Source organism: Falco cherrug, chromosome 8, assembly GCF_023634085.1.
Source record: "Falco cherrug isolate bFalChe1 chromosome 8, bFalChe1.pri, whole genome shotgun sequence".
Taxonomy (NCBI): Eukaryota; Metazoa; Chordata; class Aves; order Falconiformes; family Falconidae; genus Falco; species Falco cherrug.
In genome coordinates, this window is record NC_073704.1 from 37835976 (window position 1) to 37855923 (window position 19948).

Here is a 19948-nt window from a genome sequence, read left to right on the forward strand (position 1 = left end):
TGGAACTATTTTTTTTTCTAAAAGTAGAAAATACTTCCACAAGCAATAGCTTAGTTTTTTTTTTTTTAATAATGAAAGTGTACATCACACTTCATTCTACAGAATATACCATTTGTAACTACTACCACATCCACTGCATCATTCATTATATGAAGCTAAAATATTACTGCTTTCTAGGTCAGGTCAGTAATTTTAAAATAGCGTATTTATTTTCTGACCACTTACAAGCCAAACCAGCAATATCAGTCTCAGAGGAAAAGCACGACTATCAAAGCAGTATTTATGTAATATCTACCATACTTGTGTCAAATATAGAACATTTGATACTTGCCTGAATCACAGAGCCATTTGCTACTAATGCATCTTCCATTTTTGCATATAAATTGAGTTAGTGGTTCACATGTTGGGAATTCTGTGAAAGTGTTCAAAAAGAAATAAAAACTTTTTAATATATATCCTCTTTAGTAATAATCTTCCACCTTCCTATAGGCATAAGTTACACAAGTGTATTGGATCAAGCATTTGCAGCTGCCAGATACTTAATCAGGAGAGAAGAAATAGGTGAGACACTAAAAAGAGAGGGGATAAAAAAAAGGCTTTAAACTGTAAATAATAGTCCAAACCCTATACCTTCCTCAACATGGACCACTGAAATGCATTGTTCTGTGTCATACAACATGGTCCTATACTTCCATCAGATCAGGGCTGGTTTTGCTACTAAGCATGCTAATATATACAGCTATCAGGCTTGATGCCTGATACAAAACATATTTTCAATGTGTTTATATAAAAAAAGTTCTCCAATTGAAGTAGCATTGCCAGTAAAAGACAGGTAGACTACAAAATGAGAAGGTTAAGTTCCAAGCAAAAGAACAGCCAAGAAAAAATATTACTGTACACCAACACAATAAAATCCTAAAATTACAGTATCAGTATTTACAATCATTTTCTCTGAGCATTCCAGTAAAATCAGTAGAAAATGCAGACAATGTAATTCACGGATACTGATGTGTATTACACAGAGATTTGTTTTTGTAATTGTTCAATATGCTTCTGCACAGAATAACTTGACTTTTTTGAGACTGTCTTCTAAAAACAATGACATAACTAGGTACATGCATTCATACCACTAAGAAGTTAAACAACGCTTGTACCCATTACATTTGTAAAATTCCAGATATACTTGACAAAACCTGGCAATTTGTAGGAAACAATCTGAAAGTCTAACTCGAGTCAAAAAGAGTAAGAAGGAGCCTAAATTCTCTATGGCAGACCATCAAGAGAAGACAAGCAACGGATACTGAGTGCAAACCAAAGATGGCAACACAACCTGCCTGAACTGCTACTTAAAGGCAAGTTTGTCCTTCACTGAAGAATTTCAGGTTAAAGACACTACAAAGTACATCTGAAATGCAACAGAAATATCTAAAATGGTGTCTAGTCCACCAGCCGTACTCAAACTGCCATAGATCAGAACAAATCTGCGAGTGAGTTTGTTGTTAGGTTGCTCTAGCTACGTTGCATTGTTTTAGTGCTGTTAAAACTGAGACAGCAAACCTAAACATCACAGAGTTTTTGAGAACTAGGCCACGTAATTAGTACTGGAGTTCTAGACACTTAAAATGTGCTACATGAATGTAAAATTTCCTTAGGACAAGAACTGAAATAGTCCTTGAAGTAAATAAATTTCTGACTTGGGTTTGTTGTCTCTTGCTGTCTTCAGTGCAGAAAATGTTTTAGTGAATTCTAAAACTTCTTTTTTTGTCTTTTTTTTTCTTTATTTTTTGTCTTTTTTTTTTTTTTTGGTTGTTTTTTTGTTTTTTAGTGAAGCTCAGGGCAAGTTTGGGCTTAAAAAAAGTAACACATGGAGCACCAAACCAAACCAGTTGCATTCAATAGGCAAATAAGGAGATTATCAGGTATACCATAAGACTGAAGTGATTATTCTGCTTCAACACAGAAAAGGGTGGGAAGAAATGTTGAGACTGATGACAACACTTTGCCAATTACTCCTAGGAATTTGGGGTTTTGTTTTGTTTTGGGTTTTTTTGTTAAATTTTTAAAAGGCTGTTTTTCTAGGGGGACACATTACAGTGAGAACAAAAAGTCTGTTTCAAGAAAACCGGCATGTGCCACTATGATGGTACTTAGCTACAATATATGTCTTATGTGCTTCCAGCAAAGCTGAGAACAGTTTTTAATTTTGCTTATTAGCTGTTCAATAATTTCCCCACAATTTTAACTCACATATTAAACATAATTTTCCCCTTTTCCACACATGAATGCCTCCATGACTTTGTTTTATATTTATCTGTCTATCCAAGACCTGTCTAAAGAAACAGAAACTAATTAAAATGAATTGTGATTATCCTCATCACAACCAACATCCATCCTATGATTCTGAGCCCACCACAGCCTTTCCAATGATGTTTTGCAGTATCTCCAGTGTTTGCTTCTCATAGCCCCAGGCTCCACCATCACCCACAGTTCCCTTTCAGATCCTAGAGGAGAGGCACAATAGAATCACAGAACAGCCCAGGTTGGAAAGGACCTCAAAATATCACCTGGTCCAATCTTTAGAAAAGGTTTAAAGGAAAAATAATAATAATAATCTCACTTTTCCTATACTTGCCCTCATTGTCCCTATGGCATCCCCAGTACTCCTTTCCTATTTCATAGCAGAGAGATGCACATGCAGTAGTAGCTCATCCACAGCCATCCCTGAGCTGACTGACCTGCAGCACCCGTTTAATTCACAGCAAAGTCTCTCCACAACACAGACACCAATCTCCTTTCTCTCTGCTACCTTGCCACTTCTTTCACCCTTCTGTTATTGAGTGCAAATGGTATGACAACAAACTGATAAACAGATGGACAGAAAAAAAATGACCACAAGCTTTGTTTCCCTTAGGAAAGCAGTGGAAAAACTGAGGAGGGTCTCTTTCCAAATTTTCTTCAGGGATGTCATGCTTCTTAATAAACCTTGCCGTAACTTTAGAAAAAGCGTATGCATTATGATACCAGTATCATCATTGCAGTTCTGTTCACTGCAGCTATATGCCAATATAAGTATGCCTAAATAATTGAATCAATAAGAGCCAAAAGTTAATCATAGCTGAAGAATGGTGCAGTTAAAAATCAATGATTTGTAATGGTAACAAAGCAAACCATGATTATACTGTTAAGATAAAACTTGTGCATACAAGAATTTTAAACTGTTTCATATAAGAAAATATATACTACTCATAGTTAAAAATATGCCATTAGCATGCCCATTAGCTATCATAATATGAGGCAGACTGAAAAATGAAGTATTTGACACATTTGCACAACCACAGTGCGTGAAGATAAAGAAGCAGGATTCAAAACCATGAAACATATGTAAAGTCTGGCCAAATTGAAAAACAGCAGGTGAAATAAATGCTGATTAGATGATCTGAAGAAATATTCCAGATCAGCTGACAGGATACCAAACAAAACACATGGTTAGAAATTACAAAGATTACATTAACATCTGTGTATTGATAAGGTGTCTGCGAACAAAGGTACAGCTAGTCAAGAAAAACTTTTAAAGTGCCAAGTGCCACGCTGTACTGTTGCAAAGAATGCTATAATTTTAAGAGATTGCAAAATATGACTCCACGGGCTGCACCTATTTTACCTATCTACACAACAGAATTTGATTTGAAGCATGGCATTTAGAAATCTACCTTAACAACATTCTCACTTTTACTCACATAATTATTTGATAAAAAATTAATGAAAATATGTCACATATTTTGAAGTAACTCATCAGATATCACTTAATGTCAATATAAAATCAGGGGTTTTTTTGTTTTCTATCACTATTTTATATCACTATTAAAGGAAGAAAAATGAAGGAAGTAATAAGGCAAGACAAAGCAGGTGAACATAACAACTATTTATGTGTAAAAATCCTGAAAAATCTTGAATACAGTTATTGAAGAAAAAGATGCTGAGAATTATATACGGACTTAAACATTAACAACGTAAATTTGACTACGAATATTAGCTAGTTGCCAGTCACAAATAAATAAACAAACTTAAAGGATTATGGATGAACAGAATTAACTGATTGGATCCTACATGTTGCCTTCCATAGATTCTCTGGTAATCTGGGTCCTGGAGATCTACGTTTACGGAACACAGGGCACCATTGCAACAGCCTATGACTTTTATTTATGCATTTACTTTCTATTTTTTTCCCTCACACTCCACTGTAATGCTTCAAAGGTATCAAGATTTTTGCAGAAAAACTTGTCAGTAAGAGCACTGTTAATAAGTCTATTGAAAAGGTTTACAGCAGTAAGAAGTTTCTAAAAAGAAGACCAAAAAAAAAGTAATGTTTTATCAACTACATTGCTGTCATAGTTTGATTGTGATTGAGAAACACTGTATTTTTACAACAGTGAATCAAACTAGAATATCAGCTACATCTGAGAAAAATACAGGTCTAACTACTAAGTATCCTAACAAGTACACTTTAGATTTTAATTGTTTTATGCACAACCTGTCACTTCATGTTTACATGGCTGATGCTAGTAAAACAGTCAGAATTCTTTCTTCAAAACTCTTGAAAAGTCATTTCAGATACATACCCTATTATATTATGACACATTAATTCATATTAGCAAGTCAAATATTATCACAAATATTCTAAACAGGGAACTCCCTGATAAAATGTTTTGCAGACAGCTCACTGACCCTTTTGCTCTCAGACTCACAGCAGTTACCTGTGACCTGCCAAACAGATGAAGGCAGTCATGCTGACTTATAAAAACCTTAATTGTTTGGAAGCAGCTGATTAGAATCCACCTCTCTTTGCAGTATCTCAGCAAAACAGCAATCAGCAGAGCTGCTGATAGTCTCTCACAATATAACCAAGACATGCTAATTCTCTTCTGCAAAATAGTGTCAAAATAACTTTCTATTCAGACTTGAAACAGTCTGATTTTACTGACATCTACGATATGCTGAGGGGGCCCACGTAAACAGGTACGAGGTTGAGATAAAAATCAATTTTTGAAGGTGACAGTATTTGATAACAGGCTGTAAATTATAACAGTGTTGATTGATCTGCATATTTGGTATTGTATTTTAAAACTCGTTAACAGAAAAGGAAGCCTTTGCTTTGGGTTTATTTACATCAAAGAGTTTGTATTAGCCATTTCACAACAAGTACTATCAGCTCATACAACAACAAAAAAGATACTCATACATTTTCTGTCAGTTCATGTGAAAAGAAATCCTTACATGTTTAAGTTTTTATAGAATAATTTAACTTTTTTCCCCAAAAGAAAACTTACCACAGGATGTCATTTCATCAGTTTCATCTCCACAGTCATCCTCCCTGTCACAAAGCCATGACGTTGGAATACAGCGTCCATTCCCACAAGAAAACTGGTCAACCTGACACGTTCTTGCTGTCAAGACAAAACACTCCAAAAATGCAAGGGAAATGGACTAAATCTGTAAGGTCACTCGGTACATGTCTATACGTAGAAGTTGCAAGTCTGGAGGGCATCTCCTAGCTGGCTGCACATTTTACCTGAGCTGATTAAACATCATTCACCTCCCTTGATTTCAGACAAAACTGAGATGCAGGACTGTGTTCTACCTCAGTTATGTAGAATTCTAAGTGGTTTCATCAACATATGAGAATATGAAATTTTATATGTAATTATACAAAACTGATTTTAGTGGTAGAAGAGCATTAATGTTTGAAAAAATAACTGTACTTGAAGTAAACAAAACACAAGGCATAGAAATGTCTAACTTAAAACTAGAATATTAACAAATTGTATTTCATAACATAAACAATGATCTAGTGAAACTCCTGTCTACACAGAAAAATGGTAATAAGCATGGGGGTGATGTGCCTGGCCTCAGTGATCTTAGAATCTTTGTCTTTGCAAATACACAACTATATTGATCCATTAAAGGAAATTATGTATGTCTGTCTTCTGAAGAAATAAAGATCACTATAAAAAAAAAATCATGCTGTGTAACTATATACATTACTTTGAAAGCTGATGAGCACTAAAACTTCAATAAAAATCTACCACATAAAACTGCCATTACTTACAGTTTTGCTTATTCAAAATGTGAAGCCAGAACTTCAATGCCAGTGATAGTGACACAGATTTGGATTCCAAATTTAAGCTTTTAGAATTCATCTATATGTGATTCCACACTTTTAAACAAAATTGCTGATACATCAGAAACCCCCAAAATCAAAAGTATTTCTGCATTTGGTATTCTCAATTACCATCTTCCTCTTTCTTCATAGAAAATACCAAAATGCAATAAAAGAATATAAGTTTTAAATATTTCAAATAAGTATTTTCTAAAACAGAAACAGTGTTTGCCACTGAAGGCAGAAGAGGAAAAACAAGAATACAAAACTCAACCCACAGCTAACTAACATAAGGATGAAAAACAAGGTCTTCAAATCAGACTTTTACCCTACAAGCAAACAGTCACATATCAAAGCATATCAAGATGTATTACAATCCACAACAATATGGCACAGGTGATATGGACACCACAGGTCTGCATCTGTGCTAAAATGCTTTTAGCCAAATCACACAAGTAAAAATCAGAACCACTTACTATATATGTAACAAAATTAAGTAAAGGAAAAAAGAGTTTGGGGAATATTTTAATAAACACTATAAGCTGTCTACCACTGCATTTCAGTTTTAAATAGTCATCAGCTGATTGATGCCTGATATTTTGTATTTCAGATACTTAATGACTGTTTTGTGTACTCTACCAACACTCACTAAACCACTTCCATATAAGCAACGGACACATTTGGAACTCCATGATTTATGTCACTAGAATCTGTAAACAATCTTCATCTTGGTTTTTCTTTAAAAGTCCACTACACAGTTAATAACTTACAAATGAAAACAATTTCAAGGTACCAAGGGGAAAACTGAATAACTAATTATGCTTTTGCCAGCATAAAATATAATTTACTAGTGACATGGCACTCATCACAGCATGTTAACAAACAAAATTCTAGCTGCCAAAAGATTTAGCAGGGACAAGTTTGTACCTAAGCAGTGCTTTGACAGTCAACCCATATGGATAGATTAAGTGCTGAATTACTCTGCAATGCACAGTCAAGCATAAGGATTAAGTAAAATATAATTTGTATTCTAGCCTTAGCGGAATAAAAATCTGAAATAATTTTAAATGTCAATAATCAAATTACTGGTAGCAAACCAGTTCAGAGCAGTCTTGAACTGTTGATGGAATGGGAGTGAAAGAACTTGTAAGCAAAACCAAGTAAAATTTTTACCTGCACAGGTTTTATTTGATTCATCTTCATTATTACCACAATCATTAGCTCCATCACAAAGCCACCTTTTGGGAATACAGCGATTATTTTGGCACTTAAACTGATCATCAGGACAACTATGGTTGACTGGGGAGAGAAAAAAAAAAAAAAAAAAGTTGTTTTCTTAAGAAAATAATCAGAGAAACCCAGCTAAAAATAATACATTAAACATTTTCCCTGGTGATGCAGTCAGTATGGTTTTCTTGTACATATAATTTCCCTGATATAAAGATTGTTCAGGGAACCAGTCAATTAAAAAACATTGCAGTACTGCGATGAGAAATTAAACAATACATAGTAAAAATTCTCCTACTAGACTAGTGTCAATATGGAGATCCTCCTCTATTAGCTACTAAATAATAAAAGGTAGCAGCATTTTACAATGTTTCCTTAAAGAAAAATGTCCTCCATCCCATTTTATCAATATGATGAAGTTTGCAAACTGAAGTGCACATAAACAGAGGAAAACACCAAAGGGAAACGATGCAAGTTGTAAAGTGCATATCCAAAATATTATACCACAGCAAGCAGAGATTTGAGCAGGTTATAAAATGCTTCTAAAATGATCCACATTACTGTCAATGGCCACATACTGATCTGCTGTTTAGTTACCATGAAATTGTAGGTGTCAAACAGTGAAATATGCAAGACAGTGTAAAACTGACAAAAAATCTGGTATTCAAGAGCAAACAGGTTATCTCACAAACATGTTTTTGCTAGCTACCAAATATCATGGAGATGATGAAGACTGAATGCACAAAAATATGTAAATACTACTGGTCTGCTTTTGCAGCTGTAGTAAGTATGTATGTTCCACTTCTTTTATGATAACAAGATCTATTATTAGAAGATCTTGCTTATCTTGATCTACACAAGAGCAGTAAATCATACACAGTTGCAAATGCTGGGTTAAAAATAATCTCAAGCTATTTACCACCTACTCCAGCCATCCACAGTCTCTTTTTTAAAGTTTAACATATATCAGGAAATAAACAATCTTTAAAATGAAACCATGTCTTGCAGGCTTATCCTTGACATTTCAGTAGCTTTCATCTTTGACCTTTCTACCTATTCTTCCTATTCAAAATGACACAGAGGGATTGTGATATCAATAGCACATGAACTCTTCATGAGTGTTTTCTTTGGAGGGTGAAAGAACACTAGAAGCAAAGATTCATTAATAATCTGAGTAGAAAGGTATTCCAAGACTCATAACACCTGCAACCTGGTTTGCAATGTGACTAGAGAACAAAAATCATTCGTGAAATAAAATTAAAACCTGAAGAATCTTTTTTTTTAATCTGACTTTAATAGTAGAAAAATATTGTTTTAAATATTATTAACCTTATTGTTAGGCTTGTAATCACGTATATTTATTAACATGTATGTATTCTACTCATAATTGCAAATACTTCAGACTAAAAAAGAACTACTGAAGTTACTATAGCAATTGCTGAAAAGAGATTAATGTTATCATACTGGCTGCCTAAACTATATATCGCGTACAGAATTGGGACCAGATGATGATTTCGTTTATATCTGTTTAAATCCTCTGAAAATCACAAGCTTCGATCAATTAATTGGTCTCTATTACACTTATTCAAATGAGAATCAAGTCAACTCTGCCCAAAGATTTCTCTTCTCTCTGTCTTTACTAGTTGAACTCTGTATTTAAGCGTAAAAACCCCTGGTAATACAACAAAATGTTAGTCAGCACTACAATTCCGAACTGGACAAATGTTTTGAAAAGAATTAGGACTGATATTAGTAATGCCTACTACATGGAGCTATCAAAATACATAACTGCATGAAAAAAAGCCAAAATGGCTCCACAACAGCCACTTTGAAAAAGACCTAGCTATTACAAAGGATCACATGCTCAGTATGTTATCAGCAACATGAGGCCAATGTGAAGCAGGCCAAATTTTCCCAAAGATGTATGAACAGGACTATCAGCCCTCACAAACACATTTTTCTCACAGAATCACAGAATGGTTGGGGTTGGAAGGGACCTCTGGCGATCATCTAGTCCAACACCCTGCTAGAGCAGGTTCTCCTGGAGCAGGCTGCACAGGATTGTGTCCAGGTGGGTTCTGAGTATCTCCAGAGAAGGAGACCCCACAAGCCTCTCTGGGCAGCCTGTTCCAGTGCTCGGTCTCTCAACCTAATGAAATTCACAAAAGACTCAGCAGAAGAACATACATCCAACCCCTAGGAGTACTTGGCAAAGTTCAGAGAGGAGCAATGAAGTCTAGAAAAAAACCCAATAATCTACTGAAAAAAAAAAAAAAAAAGACAAAAAAAGAGAACAGATTAGAGTTGTCTCTAAGAGATAAGGGAGACTATGATACAAGTTTTCAGACACACAGAACAATGCTGCATAGTAGAAGAGTGCATCAGTTCTTCATTCCTATGATTGATAGGGAAAAATAAAAATGTACTTTCAGTAAAGGAGATCTGGTTTACAGAAGTGATCAGAATAGGAAGCATTGCAACAAACTGAGTAAGGAAAGAAATTTTCACTGCTGCAACTCTAATTTTATAGCAGGCTACCTAAGTATCTTCCAGGAATGACACAGATACATAATTGATATGTTTTCTACTATTTTTCATTTAAACAGCAGGAGTTGTTCTACAGCAAAAAAAATACAGCTCTAGTAAAACTGTATTTTTAAAGTACATATAATTTTAAACTCGAAGGGAAGCATGTTTTTATTGTTGTTGATTTTGGTTTGGGGTTTTTCATGGTGTTTTTATGGTGTGGGGGTTTTTTTGTTTGTTTGTTTGCTTGTTGTATTTTTTTAAGAAATACATTCAGAATCACAGAAATGTTTATGGTTGGAAGAGAGCTGTTGATACCAGCTGGGCCACGTAGAGTAGGTTTCCCAGGCCTACGTCCATACAAGTTGTGAGTATCTCTATAGACAGAAACTCCACTACATCTCTCAGTGACCTATTCCAGTGTTTGACTATGCTCAAGAAAAAGTGTTTTCTTGAGTTCAAATAAAATCTTGTGCTTTTCAGTTCGTGTCCATTACCTCCTGTCCTGCTAGTGGGCACTACTAAGGAGAGCCTGGCTCCCTGCTCTTTATTCCCTCACAATAAGTATTTATAAACATCAGTTAAGATCCTCCCTGACCCTTCCCTTCCTGCCAGACTGAACAATTCCAGTTCTCTGGAACAGATGTGCCAGCTCCTTTAATCATCTCAGCGGTCTTTTCCAGGTCTTGCTCCAGTAAGGCCTTATCTCATACTGGGGAGGTCAGAACTAGACACAGCCCTCCAGATGTGACCACATAGGGGCTGAGTAGAGGGGAAGGATCACTTCTCTCAACCTGATGGTGATGCTCTTCCTAAAGCAGGCCAGGATGCTCCTGGTCTTCTCTTTGTCGTGAGATGTATTGCTGGCTAATGGTCAGCTTGTTGCCCACCAGGACCCCAAGGTCCTTGTCTGCAAAGCTGCTTGCTAGCCAAATCGTCCCCAGCCATATACTGTAATTATTCCTCCCTGGATGCATTTCTCCTTATTACCCTGATTTTCACCATATACCTCTCTGTCCAATTCTCCAGCCTGTCAAGGTTCCTCTGAATGACAGCACAGTCATCTGTTGAATGAGCCACTCTTCTCAGCTTTGAATCACCTGCAAACTTGCAGAGTACCCATGCACCTGTCATTAATGAAGAGGTTATTGATTCCAGCATCAACTACTAGTAACTTAACTCCAGCTGGATATTTTGCCACTGATCATAAGCCCCAAGGCCTGGTCATTCAGTTTCCAATCCATCTCACTGTTCACATACCTAACCCATCCTTTTTCAGCCTGTTTATGATGATGTTATGGCCTTACTAAAGTTGAGGTAAACAATATCCGCTGTTTTTCCTTCATCCATCAAGCTAATCACATTATTGCGGAAGGCTATGAGGTTGGCTGAGCATGACTTCCCCTTCATAAACCAATGCTGACTCCTTCCAATCACTGTCTTTCTTTCATGTCTTTGAAAATGGTTTCCAGGACTAATTGCTCTATCACTTTCCTAGAGGTTGAGGTGAGGCAAGCCCTGGTTTGTGAAGGTTGGACTACAGATATTTTGAGGACCCTGCCGCCGCCGCCCCCCCCCCCCCCCCCCCCCCCCCAGTTATCCTGTGACCCATGTAAAGAAGTGCAATAGCTGGAAACAAAGCAAAAAACTCTAATACTTACGGAATCAGAAATGACAATGTCAAAACCAAAAGATGGCTACGTTTCTACTGTATGAATGTCATTTGAAAGAACTACTATTACTACATGCAGGAAACACAGAAAATGAAAGGTTTACATGAATGATTTATGGATTAGCACTTTTGTTTCAAAGTTTTCAGGCTGACATTACTCTTTTTCCAATTTTTAAAATGAAGTATGAATTGTGAGTTAAAATGTAAAAGCATACATACAGCAAATTTCAGAATGCTCATCACTGCCATCCAGACAGTCATCATCCCCATCACAGCGCCAGCGATCCTGGATACAGCGTTTATTGTTACACTGAAACTGTTCAGCTTTGCACAACTGTGGTAGCACTTCTCCATGTTTAACTAGGAAAAAATATCCAAGAAGCTCACCTATTTAATCAGCTTGATATACATACAGAATCAAATACAAATATCTCTACATAAATAGATATACATTCTTCTTATCACTTTTCAAAAAATTTTAATAAACTTTGCGTATTTGAGGTAATTCCACCTGAAGCCTGTAGCAGCATGCATATCTGAGTGTATGGTTGAGGTAATATATTTTTAATAAATGGAAGAACTCAGAACAGAATGGCATTCAAACCGGTTTTTAAATTGGTGCTTAGATGATAGTGTAAAAATATCAGTTAAGAATATTGCAATGCCTCATCAGCAGTGAAAAGAAAATATTCTTACAGACACAGGCCAAATTCTGGTGCACATTAAAAGGCTAGAAAATGATTAGTGAAAAACTGATTCTTGTATCCAAGCAACAAGTCAAACACCTGCATTATGCACTGGTACAGACTTAGAAAAGAAGAAAGGATAAAATTCTGCTCCAGTAGAATTAAGTAGCAAGCTACAGGCTTATTGATAAATCCAGACAGATACATTTCTCAACATCGGGTTTAGAATGCTTAATATGTAAATTCCACGCATCACTCCATGACCCTATAAGGAACACCAAATTCCTTGGAAAGAGCTTGGCAATGAAGTGTGTTCAGGAAAAAGCAGGAAACCTGCTTCATTGAGATCTGAAAGTGGCTAATCTCTCCTCCTAATGCTTATATTCCATCTTACCAGTGAGAAGTCCACCTTCCAGTATTTTCTGCTAAAAAGAAAAACAGTTTTCTTTAGCAACAGTGATGGCTCTGCTAGCCATGCATTTGGGTCAATTGCAAGGTAATTGCAAGCTCAGTAATGTTCATCATGTTATGAAATAATCCTTATGATTTACTCATCCCTACTAGGCTTATTGCTGGAGACCTGTGTAAAGTTTTACACACTACATTTCAAGAAATAAATCAATAAGATTTTTTTTTTTAAAAAAAAAAGAATTTTGAGTAAGTTCCAAATATCAGGTCTAAACTTTACTAAAATTACCTGCAATATTTGATAAATTATTTTTATTGAAAACCCCACTCTTCATTAACAACATAATTTTTAAAAATCTGAATTTCAATGAAGACATCCAAGGAAGATACAAAAAAAGAAAGTGAAGTTTAAGTAGTCTGTTTCAGGATCTATTTTATACAAATATATCTGCTTGATATGTTTTATGAACAGTTTCAGCATGAATATTTTCTATGTCACATCTAATTTAAAATACTTAGTCCATATAATAATTTGAAACCAGTTTATATAGATCTAATAGAATAATTCTATAGATTAATTTCTAATATACTTTAACATTCTGAAATATTTGTGTTTTATCATATCAGATATTCTGAAATATTTTCCAATGCATTTTACTCTCAAATATTGTGTCTTTAAAATTTTGTCTTTGAAAAAAAATATTTAATAAACTGTTTTCAATTAGACATACTTTCTTGTTTTATTTTCAGATTTGACTTTATTCCTTAACAGTATTACCAACTTAGATAGTCTTCAAAAAGATCTTACTCATGCAGGTTGTACTGTTTTCCTCCAAAAGCTGATTATCAGCACAGGCACAAACTCTGCCTCCAGGAATTGCTAAACAAAGAGTGCTGCAGCCTCCATTATTAACACGACATGCATTATCACCTGTGAAAATAAAATAAAAACAAAACAAAAGAAAAACAACTTTAAAACTAACAGCCTTGCTGGAACTAGAAGGTTGTGGTTTTTTTAGAATGTAAGCACATAAAGATTATTTACAATTATTTTCAGTAAATGGATTTTATGAAGTATATTGGCATCTGCACATGTTAAAACAATGTGACTGCAAATGCAGACTGAGAGAAAGAAGAAAAAAAAAGGAAATAGAAGTACAATGAAATCTATGGCTGACAGAATACAAGGTGGATGTTCCACTGCTCTTTTCTGAATACACCTGCTATTTCTCTGTCTTCTTTTTCTGTGTTATCATTTCTTCCCAAAAGCTGTATGCTATTCATATGAAGATACTGACAGCTGCCAGGTGTTTTAATCATTGATCAAGGACTGCTGCACCCTTACTATACCTCGTTCTTCAGGCAAGCAGACTTAAAACCAAAGCCCGCTGAAATAAGCGTAATGATTTCTGTAACAGAAAATTGCATGCTTGGTCATGACCTAATTGCTTAGATATGCACTGCTGAAGACATTCAACTTTTCATGATCAAAGTTTTGTTAATTCCAGGTGTTGGTGATAACTATGATAAGGCAAGCTGTAAAATTTCATGTCTGCCAAAACTTTGAATTAGAACTCCCTTTTTGAATTAGAACTCCCTTTTTCCATCTTCCCATCCTAGTAAAAAGCAGGTCTTCCCTCCTCTGGTCCTTCTTTTTAGGTGTACAAAACATTCATCAACTTCCTGATTAAAACAGACTCCACAAAATTCCCTCTTCTCAAAACACTACTACTTGACAGAAAATATAATATTCATTCCTCATAGAGGTAGCTGCAAACACACATATTAAACTGTCCTGTCAGTGCCATATCTGCACATGCAGGGAAACATTTTCAAATTATCTAAGATTTTGAAATTTGTCAAACATTAAGATGCCCCTCACCACATGTCTTACAATACAGACCTCGAGCATTTCACAATAATCTATTCCTAGGCTTTCTTCTGACCCACCATAAATAATTTCTTAGAAGTAAATGTGTCTACAGTCCATTAAAACCCCAATGAAATTTCAGATAAATTTGTGTAAAATAATTAATACATAATGCTATGCCAAGCCGCTAGTGATACTTGTATTGGGGAAGGTGTGAGAGAGACGGCAAGAACACAGTCATTTAAATAAGGAAAACTCTTAAGTATTATGAAGTGAGAGACGGACCACAATTTATAGATATAGTAGCTCCAATTTAAGATTAGGCACTTTAAAGACTTAATTGGATCTTGATTTCATGTTTTAGACTATGATTGTAAAAAAATGGACTACTTTATTATGGCTACGCTCACCAAAATGCAAATATATTATTAACAAAACATCAAAAAAATTAAGGGATATATTTGCATCTCAATCTTGGAAAACCTCAGGTGCAACACCTCAGAAAAAGTAGCCTTGAAACTCTACATCTTTACAAGTCCATCCATTACACAAATCAAAGAATGTCTAACACAATGATTTAAGAAGATACCACAAGCTACCGAAACAAACAAAAATATAATCCTCAAAAGTAAATCCAGAATTATACAGCACAAGTCAATGAAAACTGCAGTGATTTAATTAAAGAATATACATGAGTTTGTCAGATCACTAAGAAAGAATGCTATAGAGTAAAAGAGTATTTAAAGCTATTATAGAAAATACTTTGAAAACCCACAATGATTCTGAAGTCCAATGCAAGCTTAAAATAAATAACATCAAAATTAAAACACCAGATCAAAGTCAGCTGCTCCACCTTGAAGATTAAAAGTTCCTACTTAACCTCATAATTAGGATGACAAACTACAGCACACTAGGTTACTTGCTAAGTAAGTGATAAAAGACAGGATGATGACAAGCAAAATACAAGTACCAAAAGTTAAAGCAACAAGATACTAGACAAAAAAGTCTACAAAATGAGCTTTAAGGAAGACTTCACCTTGAAGGTGCAATGAGACCTTCAGTCCCATCAGTCTTCCTGTAGAGACTCCCAGGCTAAAATGTCTCCTGAAATGCTGTACAACAGACAGGTTAAGTCTCTTTATTGAGTAAGCTACAGAACCTATTTAGCTACCAAGTACTGATGAAATTAAATTTCCTTGACTGCTCTTTGAAATATATATTTATATGGGTGCTCTTAAAATATTCCCAAAATTGTAAAGTTACTTGCAAAGCTATCATCATATCTTTTATATTTTGCCAGCTTTTAAAACAGCTGCTGCCCTGCCACTTGCATATGATTCAATTAGGCTGGATCCATTTTAAGTTGCTAAAAAATTAGGCCAGAGCTAAAACATAACTTGCATCTCAGTCACCATTCTCAGAAAAAAATTGACAACCGTATCCATTTGTTTAATCTTCTAATTTAAAGGATACAACGAAGCATTAATTGCTGCTTAGCAATCACTGTACTTCTAGGTTTTCATGAATATTAATATATGTTTGTACCTTCCCATAAATCTAACCTAAAGTACTACTACTGACAGAAAGAGCAGCAGTCTGGGGCTCAAACAGCTCTTCTTTGCAACCTGAAAAGTTAAAATACCAGCTGATTTCAAAAGAGGTTATTTTAACTGCTGTAAATGGACTTGCACAAGAATTACTTACATATGAATAGCAACGCCCTCTCTCATAGCAGTGGAAATACCAGCAGGCCTTGGCAGGTTCATACACTGCCTGTAATTCCAGCTCCTATGATTACTATGCTTCCTGCCATCTTCCCATTTTTTAAAGTATTCCTGACACGTAGAGACCCAAAGACTAAGCCTCAGAAAATAAGATGAATTCTAGTCTCTGAAAGCAAGAAAAAACCAAGATCCTCTACAAGAAGATCATGCCTCATGAGATACAAAGACAGTGAAACACATCTCTTAAGGACATACCGAAACAAAGCCTGATGTCGCTACCCATAGCACAAAGCAACGCAGGATAGGCACAGCCAACTATCCTGTAAAGAACTCCTAATAGAAATGCCAGTCTCAGTTCAACTATGCCAAAATTAATTGACGTGGTTTCTGTTTGTGTAGACAGTTACAGTAACAGCATCATCAAAACAGTAACCTCAAAATATCCAGAGCCACATGTTTCCAAATACATCCACATAAGCTATAGAATATACCATAAAATTAACTACTATGGTCTTCTCTGTAACATATGATTCAGTCTTGATTTTGATCTTTTAGAAGAAACATAAAAATAACAAAAACAAAAACCACACTTCACTTTATGTAAAATAAATGCTTATGCTCCTTTGGGAACAATGCAAGATCAGCCTCACTAAGCATGACAAAAAGGGAAGATCCTAAAGGGGAAGATCCTAAAGGAGGCAGCTAGCTTACAAAATTCCAATTACAATTTCAAAAAAAGAATACATTAATGAGCCAAATACTCCATCTCAACATTTAAGCTCATTCAGCTAAAAATCTCGAAAGAAGGTAATGCTTCAGTCTTTTACCTCTGTTGTCAGCTTATTTGGAAGCTAATAGCAACTGCATTCTTTTTAAAATTTCCCTTATGTCTAAAACCAAAGAAACTTTCTGAGTACCTGATAAAGCAGCAGAAGTACCAACTATTTAAAGCAATCACCACATCCTCCCTTAGCAGGCACAGTTCAAAGTATCCTGAAATATGGCCAACTTGAGGGTAGATTTGGTGGGAGATTTTACCTTAGAAAAACCCCCAAAACACCCAAACCCAACAACAACAGACAACCATCCCAAACACACCATTTTTTTACATGATTTTGGAAGCAAGAGAGAGTCCCTGAAAAGCATCTGTGATACGAGATGCACTGCTACAATGACCTTGACATAGCACAGTACTACACATACTACAGTTTGCTTTAGGTACAGAAAATCTAGATGTTACAACATCAGAAAGGAGAAACCTTTAGCATTGCCTCCATGCTCATAAAACCAATAACAAGTTGGCTGTCTGAACCTCAGCACTCCATAATGAAGTACTAATCTCAGTGACTTTCCCTAAGAAAGCCTAGCTGGACTTATAAAAATAATATGAAGTCTTCCTTTCCTGCTGAATAATAACCTGTTGTAAAGAAAATCACTAAGCTTTTCAGTAGGGCCTCAGACAGTTAAGTGAGACATTGTAAAAAAAGTAGTATTTTTACAAACTAGAAGATATACTTTTAGATAGAGAAAAAGTCTTTGTCTTCTCCAAACAGTATTAACTACATATATAAGTCTTCATATACAGTAAATATTAAAATGAAATATAAAATTAAACCCCATACATGTAGATACTACATGCCAAGTATTTTGCTGGTGCACATATGCACTTTGAGTTTTATACTTTTGCATAATTTTGAGAATTAACTGTTTCTTCCCTTTGTAAATCACCATTTTTTTTTGTGCTGAATGGAAACAAAAAAAGATAAGAGTAGACAGAACAAAAAAAAATAAAAATAAATTAATATTTATTACTCAAACCTCTGAAATAAGCCTATGCAAAATATTTAGCCAATATATATAAGGAAAATAATCACTACATTGTAATTTCACATATATTTGTGTCATTTTTGTATACACACCTGAAATATATACACACACTCAGCATGTAGATATATGACAATAGGAAATACAAAGGTTAAATGTTGTCTCTGCATCTATAAGCGCTAAATATTTTTCCTAATGTTTTGATTCTATCCACTCTGTACTAGTTTTATCAGTTGTGTCTAAACCATTCATTAACTAAAAACAACAGAGACAGATCGTCCAAGTGCTAAGAATAGACATGAACAAGGCACTGTACCCACATCAAGATCTGAAGGTGATGATATGTGAAAATAAATTTGGGCTTTATGCACGGGGACAAAGCATTCTAAATAGGTCCTGTAAACGTTAAAATAAAAATAAGTAATTTAAAAAAAAAATAATATCACTATTTTAACATTGTATACTAAGTAGCATTCAGATAAATGGTGGTATTTACATTTTATTACTTTTCTCGTTCATGTACATGATCAAATGTAGCAGGACTGCCAACACCTTAGTGTCTCTGATTGTCTATAGGAACTGTTGAACTGGAACCATTCTACATGTCAAAAATGATGATATATAGAGATATAGACATCAATAGTTAATACAGTCATCTTTTAAACAGTACTTTATTTATACTAATTCCTGATGCTCTGTTTTATGTTTGGCAGCAGGCATTAACCAGACATTAATCTGAAATTTGTTTTTATTACAGACAGCAAATATTCAACAACTCATCTGATCACTGTCTACAGTAAATTGATTTCAAAGATTTCTTCTGTATAACAGTACCACGTACTTTCAGGGGATTAAATAATATGTAATTGATGTAGACCAAGATGGGGAGAAAATTACAAAAAGGACAAGACAGACAGGATCTAGGATCTTATTTAACAAAAAGTAAATACAATATTTTATTTTATGTCTATGAAAAAACACGTATATGTTATCTGTTCCATTCTATACTTTCACAATGTCTTTGGTACACAAGAAAAATGGCAATAATGGCAGTGTAAATACACAGAAGAAATTCAGACAAGTATAATATTATGTTTCACTTTTTAGTAAGTATGAGATGATCAATTTCAACATCAATAGACTGAAACATTGGAAACATGCCACAAGTCAGATTCTTTTTTCTGTTATTGTCCATCTAGTCATGTCACAATACTAGAAGACTGTAAGAGAAAAAAAATCCTTTTATAGCAGACCTTGGGAGAAACTGTATGTTATAAATACCTTGCTGTTTACGTGGATCATAAATTTGGAGCCCAAACAAAGGTGGTCTCTCACTTCTTAAAAGTGTCACATTCCTTGTAACCAGGTCCAACTGGAAAATTGACCCATTCATATAATCTGTCCAGTAAATATAATTTCCATGATGTGATAATCCAAAAGGATGATTCAAATCTCTTCCATTGTAGACTACCTGCAATTAATTAGTGGTAGGTGAGCATTAGCAAGGTTAAAATAATTATTATTTTTTCATAGCATACTCTGCTGAGAACATAAATAGGAAATAAGAAAACTGAAGTACTGTGCCCAAACATAACAACTTAATGGAATAAAATCACATAAAAACTGTAAAGCTGTTCTATGCACCAGTATCAATATCTAACTTCAAAACTTCATATACATTAACTGTCCCCTGTCAGATAACAGAGGAATATAGGTAACCATGCAATCATTATATTCAGTTAATATCTACCATCTTCCCTAGCAAGGAAGCATGGTTCTTCATACAACTCAGTATCTGTGAAATATATCAGATATCTGCTTCTTTTAAAGCAAAGAAGTTTGTACAAGTTGTTT

At 34.8% G+C, this 19948-nt stretch overlaps 1 protein-coding gene across 1 annotated transcript in view; it reads right to left on the reverse strand.

Annotated features, from left to right (window-relative positions):
• The window catches only part of LRP1B (LDL receptor related protein 1B), a 470805-nt gene that overhangs the window by 265009 nt on the left and 185848 nt on the right, over positions 1–19948 (reverse strand). The window contains exons 12-17 of the mRNA XM_027815297.2: positions 19376–19565; positions 13485–13607; positions 11802–11942; positions 7331–7456; positions 5328–5444; positions 332–412 (exon numbers count right to left, since the gene is read on the reverse strand). Of these exons, the coding sequence (XP_027671098.2) occupies positions 332–412; positions 5328–5444; positions 7331–7456; positions 11802–11942; positions 13485–13607; positions 19376–19565 (778 nt within the window). The remainder of the gene's footprint in view (positions 1–331; positions 413–5327; positions 5445–7330; positions 7457–11801; positions 11943–13484; positions 13608–19375; positions 19566–19948) is intronic.